Source organism: Trachymyrmex cornetzi, unplaced genomic scaffold, assembly GCF_001594075.2.
Source record: "Trachymyrmex cornetzi isolate Tcor2-1 unplaced genomic scaffold, Tcor1.1 scaffold299, whole genome shotgun sequence".
Lineage (NCBI taxonomy): Eukaryota > Metazoa > Arthropoda > Insecta > Hymenoptera > Formicidae > Trachymyrmex > Trachymyrmex cornetzi.
The window spans coordinates 1,896,720-1,907,296 of record NW_017297680.1 but is presented as its reverse complement, the minus strand read 5'-3'; the positions used below and the strand labels follow the sequence as shown (position 1 = coordinate 1,907,296).

The 10,577-nt window shown below is 44.5% G+C and overlaps 1 protein-coding gene across 1 annotated transcript in view; it reads left to right on the top strand.

Moving 5' to 3' along the window:
• Positions 1-8,483, top strand: part of LOC108762375 (protein Tob1) — a 34,069-nt gene extending 25,586 nt beyond the window's left edge. Inside the window, exons 2-4 of the mRNA XM_018509346.1 lie at positions 4,543-5,515; positions 6,480-6,616; positions 6,722-8,483. Of these exons, the coding sequence (XP_018364848.1) occupies positions 4,785-5,515; positions 6,480-6,616; positions 6,722-7,317 (1,464 nt within the window). The 5' untranslated portion in view covers positions 4,543-4,784 and the 3' untranslated portion in view covers positions 7,318-8,483. The remainder of the gene's footprint in view (positions 1-4,542; positions 5,516-6,479; positions 6,617-6,721) is intronic.
• The last annotated feature ends 2,094 nt before the right edge of the window (positions 8,484-10,577 follow it).

Sequence of the window (10,577 nt, the reverse complement as noted above, 5' to 3'; positions counted from 1 at the left end):
AAAACATATATCTATATGAAATATGATATATTTGTAAGTATATTCTCTGAAAATGTGTCCTCTAAAGATATTAAAATTAATTGTCACCTAACCTCGTCTCATTTTGATCAATCTACCCCACATAGCCATTTTTAATAAAAGAGATTGTATTCACAAATTTAGAATAATGATTACTTAATTGTAGCAAAGATCTTCTAAGATATGTCATTTTCTATGAATACAGAGATATTATGATTAATAATGCCAAAGACTTGTTAGACAACAAAATAGGTGATTATAAAAATTTACTCACCAACTTCATTTTCTCAAAAATTGCTATATATAATATATACAATGCTTGTGGTGCAGTCAAAAAAAGAGATTTTTCTGCCGTGTCTTGTTTAGTTATAAGCATTTTGACAATCAACCCCGTACGACAATCAGCCCCGGTCTCCCCTATTTGTTTCCTATTATCAATGTAATAGTTTGTTACTAATTATTTAAATAATATACAATTGTTAGTCTACATTATTTAAAAAAAGGAGATACAATTTGAAAAGATATATTATTAATAAAAGCAAATATGCTTCTCTTCAAAGATATTAATAAATAAAAAAATAAATAAATAAAAAATTTTATCTATTACACTTTTGGAGTTTCTATGTTACTTTTCGTAAAAGAGTTTATTATGTCTTTTAGAGATAAATCTATAAGTCAATAAATAATAATTCCAATTTATATATTTTTCAGCGCGATATAATTTACATGTAAAAATATTTGAAATCATGCAGCATTAAATTCTCAAAGAAGCATTTCTGAAGGTATATTTACCTTTTTCTTTTTTAAATTAAAGTTGAGTTTCTCGCTCGATTACAAACTATAGTATCTCTTCGATCGCATCCTACGTTTACAACAGCAGTTGTTATTCTATGTATGACAAACAGTTGTTATTCTATCACGTCTTAACGTCGAGACAGGTAGAGAGATGTGACGTCGAGAATCACCTTGTTCGTGTCGTTACGATACGTCACATTTCACGTGTCGCGTGAGTATCTCGCTCGAGTATGTACATCGATCGGCGTCCGACCGCGATCAAACGGCTCGCATTGCGAGCGAGTAGCGGGATAATTAGCTGGAGTACGCCGCTTCTTTGTCTCGGCACGATTGCGTGTCGACGTTGCCCCACCGCGTCGTACACACGTCGAGAATATCGAGGATCACTCCCGACTGTACCGGGGAACCCCCCGCGCTCCATTGACTTCGTTCGCCGAAGGACGCTTTATCTCCGGCCCACATACCCGGCACCTCTTCTGCCACGCGACCTCCATTCAGTCCGGCGTAAATACAAAGGGCGCCGGCACCCCCGAGCTCGATTGCACTCCCCCGAGAGGGAGACAGAGACCGGCTGAGAAAAATCCCTTTGACACTTTGACACCTGCCACGAATCGATTTCACCGTCTCTTGAATAATTACACGGACGATAATAAAATTAGCATAACTGCAGCGATGAGAATTTCGTAAAATTGGATCCGTCCTATTTTTGTTTTATTTAAAATATAATTTATTAAAAGAGATAAAAGGTATATATCTCTCGGAGATAGTTGATAGAAAGAGGGGAAGAAATAGGGAATAATGCGTGGCGCGATTTTTTTTTCTGTTTGCAAATGTCAAACTGGACAAACTTCGGATAAATATTGCGGGTCGAGAAATATCGCGGGAAAATCAAGGTGGTGGAAATTACGGGCACTTCGCGAGGCAGTTGGTCAGGCACGGGAGCCGCAAGGCCGTATATTTTTAACCTGAGAACCTTCCGGCAACCCTGCCGCGGGATCAATACCTACAACCACCCTCGTCTCGCCGTTATGTACTACCGCTGGAAATGGAGACCGCCGCTAACTTTAACCTACATATCCGCCACCTCTGGCTGAGAGCCCACCGGTGGAAACTTGCCACCGAGTCAAGTACAGGAAGAGGCCGGGGGAGAAAAAATGCGGGTATACGCGATGCAGATGCGCCGAGTAAAACCGTCCGCGAGAAACGAGCCGCGGGGCCACGAGTGCAACGAAATGTTTCTCGATAAGAAAGTTGGAAAACCCATTTCCGCTATCTTGCCCCGTTGAAATATCTCATTGCGATTCATGCACCGTTGCGCGTAAAACGCAAATTACCTCTCCATCCCTGTAACATTTATATACTAAACGCAAGTCATATTTTCCATTAAATAATTATATTTGACTTATCTCAAGCTGGTAAAATATTGAAAGTATCTTTTAGTATTTCATCCATGATAAAAGTACTATGCACTTAAGTAATTGGCTACAATTTATCTCCAGGGGAAAAAAATGTCTAATGTTTGTTAAATTTCGAATCATTAAATTTTTCTGAAAATGAATAATAATCGCAAAATGTATTATATTACATACAATTATACGCTTTAAGAAATAAAATCCATGTAAAAGGTGGAAGAAGTCGGTAAAAGCAAGTATCACATCTCAACCCTCGCATCTTTGGAGGGTCACCGGCCCGAAAGTCGTGAAAACTTTTTTGTAGAGTTTTCGTCTATTCTCTTCCTCTTTCTCTTCCTCCCTATCTCGGATCGAGCTCCATTTTCCCCCGCGGCGTCGTCGTCGTAAAGGGTTGGATGGAGGATAGAAGCCAAAAGAAGACGGGCAATCGAGTTCCGAGATTCTCAGCTCGAGGTCGCCGGATATACCAGGCGCTCGTGAAGGAGCCCTTGATAGACGCCGGAGAATCTCTATTTACGAGAAAAGAAAGGAGAGAGAGAGAGAGAGAGAGAGAGAGAGAGAGAGAGAGAGAGAGAAGAGTAAGGGGATGAGAGACATCGAGGAAAGAACACCTTTCGCTCTCGGTGCCATTCAGAGAAAGAGCGACTTCCGCAATTGCGGCGGCGGCTCGCGAATGGCGGGATAGTCGTCTGCGCAATCTCGTCGCTTCTAAGAGCAATCCCTTTTATCACCTCTCATCCCGTTTCTTCTCCTTCGTTTACGCTACAAGACTGTTTGCGGACGTGGGCATTTTTATACGACCAACGCCGTATGACGCGCGCGTCGCTTTCGCGGCGTGCATAATTTACGCGATGAACACTTGGCGACGCGCATAAACAGCCTCGAATATAAAAGAACGTGACGGAACGTAAAAGAATAACGGAATTGCGAAAGCTTGATTTGGGATCGTCAACGGTGGCGAAAATAAAGATAAAATGGATGTATAAAACTTGATGGTCTACGTGAACGTTGTGTATTTGCTAATCTCTGTAAGTCGGATTATAAGAAAACAAGTGCAGTTCGACAAAGCAGTTCGTGTAACGAATCGACTTTAGAATCGACTTTTAATTAATTGCAATTATATGAGAGTTCTTCGATCTTTATGCAGGCGTTCTTTAACTTAGATCGTTTTTCACATGGCGTAACACATTAGATGCTTCGCAAAATAAACATTTTGCGTTATTATTCCATTTCTTATTTACAATATGAATCTCTAATATCCCCACTAAATACATGTAATTTTAAACGGTTAAATCCACACACATGAGATGGATTGAGTTACGTACGATAATAAAGAGACTTAGTTCCTCGTTAAACTACTCTCATTAGCTGCGTAATTTCTACACTTTGATCCAGTAAAGAATTAAAAGCAAGAACCAATATTAAAGAGTCACTGAGCGCTCATTGATTAATTTTCTTTGCTGAACGCAGCCAATGAGAGTAATTCTCGTAATCGGTCTTTTGTCGATAATCACGAGTCTTTAGAGGCATTATCCCTTATGGACATTTCTCAGTATGAGGAAAATGGCGGTAGGGAACGATTCGGCCGGCTCTGTTTCGGTTCCCTGAGCGTGCGAGGTCGAGAAACAGCGGAGCGAGTAACCGGAAGCCACGTTCCATTTCAATGCGCGAGCCTTACTCATGAAAGGAACCGATAACGCTTGTCGACCAAGAGTCGGCCGAGGCGAGCCCTTTTCTAGGATAGTCGAGCGAGTGCTTACGACGCGATTTCGCACTTCTCTCTATGGTATGCCCGCTAGGAACAACGAATACCTCGATCTTTGCACATAATTCGAGAGAAGGAGAGGAGCACGACCTATTGTCGGTCTCTGATAATGCGTACGAACAAGCGCTGCTCCACGCGATAATATTCCCATTCGGCATTCGACAAACTTCGCTATTCATTTGCGAATCGGAGAGGGCCGTAATTAAGATTCGCAGGAATAGAATAGACATTTCGAAGTACGTTTGCGATTGAATCGAAATTGTATGGAATTTGTCGACTATCACGTCGCTGTGATAGGAATGTCTACGAGAGAATGCAGATATATATATATATCTTAAATTTTTATCAAAATAAACTTATAGTTAAGTAAAGAAGACTCTTGAGGAATCCTGTATTCAGAAATTTTATCTGGATGCACTCATCATTTTACCTTTTAACATTTGAGGAACTATAAGGATGAAGCGCACCCTGAAATTTCTGAACACAGCCTTGAAGATATGACCAATATACGGAACATTTCTGATATAGTCTCTCTATTTGTGAATGTTACAGATCTTCGACACTCACGATTTGTGACTCACAAGACGGTAGTCTGCGCGCACTGAAAAATCGACCGTCGGGTCGTGGAGCGTCGGCAGTATCCGACAGTTTCGTTAGCCAGGCGTGTATCACCATCCAGAACAATCCCTCGCCCGTGGCAAGACGGCCGATCGTGCGGACGTCCTCGGTGTTATCCCAGCGCGGCCGCTACGTGCGACGACAACAGCCCAAAGATTCTCCCACCGAAGGCCAAGATGCACATCGAGGTGCAGGTGGCGCTTAACTTCGTGATATCATATCTCTACAATAAACTGCCGCGTAGACGAGTCAACATCTTCGGCGAAGAGCTCGAGAAGGCGCTCAAGGACAAGTTCAAAGGCCACTGGTATCCGGAGAAGCCGTTCAAGGGCTCGGCGTTCAGGTGCCTCAAGACCGGTGATCCGGTCGACCCGGTGCTAGAGCGCGCCGCGAAAGAGAGCGGTGTGCCGATCCAGGACATCCTGGAAAATCTGCCAGCCGAGCTCGCCGTCTGGGTTGATCCCGGTGAAGTGAGCTACCGTATCGGCGAGCTGAACGCCGTGAAGATTCTCTACTCGGAGACCGGCGACCCGCATGACGAGACCTCGGCCGATCGCGAGGTCACCAAGACCTTCAATCCGGAGGCGCAGTGCTTCAGGCCGATCGAAGCTGTAAGCACGTCCTTGAGCGGTCTCAGCCTCAGTCCGAAATCAACCTCGCCGTTTTCGAGCTCTCTCGGCAGCAACGCTAGCAATGGCTCGTCCAACAACCAGCAGAACGGTCACGGATCTGGTTCCTCGTCTGCACCCTCACCCACGCCCATCACCAGCTCCTTCAAGGGCTCGCCCAGCCCCGTACCGGCCTTCATCCCGCGTACCACCGCCCCGCTCACCTTTACCACCGCTACCTTCGCCCAGACCAAATTCGGCAGCACCAAGCTCAAAACTAGCAGCAAACGCGCCAACAGGTTGGTACATTCGTTTGATGTTTCCTCCCGCTTTGGATTAGTCAAATCGAATTCAATTTATGGCTTGAAACTTGAAAGGTTGAAACTTTAAAGTAATGATCGCTTGTCTCAACTTTTTTTTACTGTCACCGTAGAAATTAAATTTATTTATTTGATGTTTAAAGATGGATAATTTTGATACCTGTGGAAAAATTGATCGTGAATATAAATAAACCTTAATTTTCCCAATTATATGATGATTATCTTGAGTTTGTTCGACGAAGATTTTATAACAAAAATAATTATTTCTTTCCTGAATGATATAATTATTGCGATAAAGATTTGTAGTAGGCAATACAGTTGAATTTTGTTGTTACTCGAGGAGTGTTACATTGAAAGAACAACAATATATGAGTTACATGTATTTACAATTTTTTTACGAATACATTGTAATTACAAATTACACAGTTTATTCAAAAACATTGCAAGAAAGTAATTGTTTTTAAACTGATTGTTAACGTCTTTCGACATTACACTTCTCGAGTTTCTTAAGTAGATAACACAATTTGTATGTGTATAATATATTCGTGGAATGCTGCTTGCAATTTTCCCAGGTATATCTTTACGTATTTACCATCACTAGAAACTAACGTTACAGTTCCCGCGGTATAAAAAAACAAATTGAACAGTGGGATCGCCATTAGATGGATAGTTGATTGCTTCGCAACCAGATAATCGTAGAAATAGCTAAGCATGCTTGAAATTAGAGAGTAACGAAACGTGCGATCTATCGTAGAAGATCGTACATTGCCGATAGAATTTAATTATAGCGCGCGCGTTATTCCGTTTACGAAACACACACAAGCACGACAGAACAAAACGCGCGTACTAACCAGGCCGCGAGACGATCTACCATTCCCGGATCCACGCAAACACGTGCATACACAGATCCATTGATGAACCGCACGGTACCGCTCGGTTTCAGGATGTCACCCACTGAGTTCTCGAACTATATAAAGCAGCGCGCAGCGATGCAGCAGCAGATTCACCATCATCACCATCATCAGCAACAGCAGCATCAGTCGCAGCAGCAGCAGCAGCAGCAGTCGCAGCAGCAGCAGCAGCAGCAGTCGCAGCAGCAGCAGCAGCAGCAGTCGCAGCAGCAGCAGCAGCAGCAGTCGCAGCAGCAGCAGCAGCAGCAGTCGCAGCAGCAGCAGCAGCAGCAGTCGCAGCAGCAGCAGCAGCAGCAACAGGCGACCGCGGTTGGTGCAGGATTGCCGGTCTCCCAGAGCTCGCCGCGCAGTCGTAGCCTATCGCCCGGTAGCATAGTCGCCGGCGCTGGACAACAACATACGGACCCGAGTGCGTACTTCTTCCAACATGGCCCAGCCGCGGCCGCGGCGGCGTACCACGCGCAGTTCCCCCATCGCAACATCTTCGACTCGTCGGCGAGCCACGGTGGTTACCTGCCGGCTGATCTCTACGCCGGCACCAAATTCCCATCATCGTACCTCGACCCGACCACCTTGGCTGGCCATCAGTTCTACGGCGGCGGCATGAATGGCACTGGCGCCGGTACTGGCGGCGCTGTAAACGGCACCACCGGCGCTGGAGCCGGTACCCAGGGCGCCGGTAGCGCCGGCACCGGTAATCTTGGTCCAATCGGCTCTGCGACAACCAACGGCAACGTCAACGCTGGCGCGGCCGCCGCGGCGCAGCAGCAGGACAAGAGTGCCCTGGTCGAGGGCCTCAACAACTTCGGCCTCGGCTCGGTCGCGCCCTATCCGGCCAGCCAATATCAGCACTTGCTTGTGGCCAACTAATACCTCGCGCGTGCACATCAAATCGTCAACAAAACCGCCACTGCGTCTCGTGGCGGCGGTAACAGCGTTTTCGTTTTCGGTGCCGCTGGTCCGGTGACGGACAAAAAGGAGAGAAGGCCGTCGCCTCCGAGACTCCGTTATCGAAACGTTGTCCAGAGTCCGGCTTCTTAAAGACGGATGTCCATCAGCCGAGTCAGTACCAACTCTATCTCTCCTCCCCTAATCAGAATACACTGGTTATGGTTCACGATACCAACTTGTCCTCTCCCGCGATTCCTATTCATACGCTTCTCAGAACGCTCTTTCGTTCGATCTTTCCTAATCCAAGAAGAATCCGAGATATTCTGTACATACATTATTGATAGTTATCGATGAATGGAGGAGAGATAGAGGATAAGCAGAGAAAGAAAGAGAAAGACAGCCGCCGAACGATCAGCACCGACGACGAAAGCGATCGAGATGAGGAAAGAAGGCGCGATAGAACGGAAATAAAGAAAAAGAGAGAGAGAGAGAGAGAAAGAAAGAGATGTGTATGCGTGTGGAGATGATGCCTGGTTCTGAGGTACGTCTGATTGCGAGATAACGTGTGCGTGCAGAAACGTTTTAGGCATGGAGGAGAGAAGAGGAGACGGAAGGAAGCGGCTAACGGCTAACGAGAGCGTGTATATGTGTTAAAACCCGATAAGGACTCGATTGGCGATGGCGCGAGACGCTCGTTCGAGACGGAAGCCATCGTGTGGCTACCTACGATACACACATACATACACAACACACATAAACGCGCTCAAAAGTATACGGCATGCGTGTAGCGCATCGGCGGATATTCGAACGACGCGTCGAGCGCTCATCTAGGACAGTAAAGATACACTCGACACATTATAGGAATAACACACACACACACAACACACAGATATACATATTATACCGATCTTCCCGTATATACATCCCGTATAACATACAATACGAATCCACGCGGGCACACGTAGACCTTTCACATACATAACATACGAGCATCATCCATGCACGAGACACACGTACGTATTAACGAAACAAAAAAAAAGAAAAAGAGGAAAACCATATGTACGCGACACTGACCCACACAGATATTACCAACGTGTAATAATTTATTTTTTCACTGGTATATAGTCGGAGAATTAAATAATGAATATATATCTCTGTAGAGCCTATGTATTATATTCAAGATGCACTCACTCTTCACCGGGTTCTCGCGAAACGGTAGGAACTACACACTTGTCCCCTAACTCGTGTCGAGCGAGCCGTCGGTGTCGAAAGATCCGTGGACCGATAAAAGATCGATAATGTAAGGTGTCTTCCAAACTTTTTTCTCCATCGATCGAGCGCCGATACGAGGCGACGCGCGGCGTCGCGTCGCTTCGTTTCGTTTCGTGCGAGATTCGTAGCCAGATATTACAGTCATTACAGACAACGCGGAAAAAGCTATTCAGGCACTAAATACGTAAAGTACAGAAGCTCTTTAAAAGTACGAGCTGAAAATCGGATCGCGGATAGCTTTCCCTGCACGGAGGACCTTTACGTCGAATCGAGAGATGGAAAGCAAAACTGGAGAATCTACGGAAGACGGCCCGTTCATTCGCACGAGATGAGTAAATAAAATGAGAAAGAACAACGCGATCAAGGAACGAAGGATCGATCCTTCCGCGAGTATAGTGATAATGTAGAGAAAAAGAGAAACGAGCTCGCAGTTTTATACCGTTCGGAAAACTCGTCCTCGGTACGATTTTACATTTTATTTTTATAATAAATGCAGTAGAATGTAGGAGAAAAAGAGAGCGAGAGAGAGAGAGAGAGAGAGAGAGAGAGAGAGAGAGAGAAAGTGAGAAAGAGAGAGTGAGAAAGGGAGAGAGAGTGCAGCGAGTGATGTGCAAGGAAAGGAAGAGGAGAAGTAGAAGACGAGATAGAAAAAGAGCCAGCCGGTGTGTTCGTGAAGAACGTAAGTGGCCTCGTTGCACAGGCCCCTCGATATTTGCTCGGCTGCGCCTGCAAGTTGTGGTCCCCGCCCGCCCGTCCGCTGCAGAAAAACCATCGGGAATCGATTTCCTTTCGAGATATTGCCTTTCGATTTGACATCCGGAGTCGATGACCCTCCGAGCTGTCGGGGGAACCTCTTCGAATCGTTAAACCTCGGCAATGCGCTTCCTCGCCGCTATGCGTTTAAACTTTGAACCCGGAAATTCTTTCTAATTATTTTCCGATTGCGCCGTAGGCACTGCTCGCGAATCATTTATAAACAAGTACAAGTCTAACCAGTTGATAAGATCTTCGTCGATTAATTAAGATAGATTACGTTGAATGTGAGAACACTGATTAGAATAATTAGGGACTTAACGATGATTTGTAGCGTAATCAATCCCTTAGTATCTTTTTTTTTTTTTCAATCAAGCTGAATCGTCCGCAGAGCTTTACGATGTTAAGAAAAAGAGACTAGTACAAAGATAATGAGAGTCAATCAGAAGCAGGATGAACGGCGGGCGGGATAGTTCCGGGGCAGCAACGTCGTCGCTTAGCGTTCACGGGGTTAATTAGGTGATTACGTAATTAAAAGGCCGCGCGTTATTGTCCTTGTCGGCGAGGCGACTCGTCCGGTTGCAAAAATCAACCTTAATTTCATTGATTAAAACAAGAATTAAATTTTTACGAAGCTATCTTATCTTCCGGAGTTTAAAACGAATATACTTTAATAATTTTCTAAGAGACTTGCTTTTACGATTTAACTTTAGTCGGCGCGATCGACCTAAACTGTAGAATGTCCATCATAAAATGCAAGCTTCGCTTCGTAATACTACTATAAACTGTTAGTATAAAGCAAATGATTATAACGCTTTACAACGAAAATTCCACTTTCGTCAGTCAAGAACTGTCTTCCTTTTTCAAAAATTGCCTACAAAAGAAGACGATTATGGATCGCGTTTTAAAATGAACATACTCCGTATATTCCATCTGTATTGCAGCCTTAAGATCGTTCTGATTAGTCTCTGAATATTAGCTACGCGCGAATATTGTTCCGGCTTCCTGTACTTAAATTATTTCGATAATATGACTTGTAATTTCCGAGATAATAATCACGTCAATCCTCGAGAGTAATGTTTGTGTAAACGAGGCACGAAATTTGATATTGAAAATTTCACTAAATATTTAATTAACTGTTATTACCTCGCGATAAATCTTCCGTCTTATCGATAGAAACCTGTATTTGATCTCCGTAAATTGAACGGTGGCGG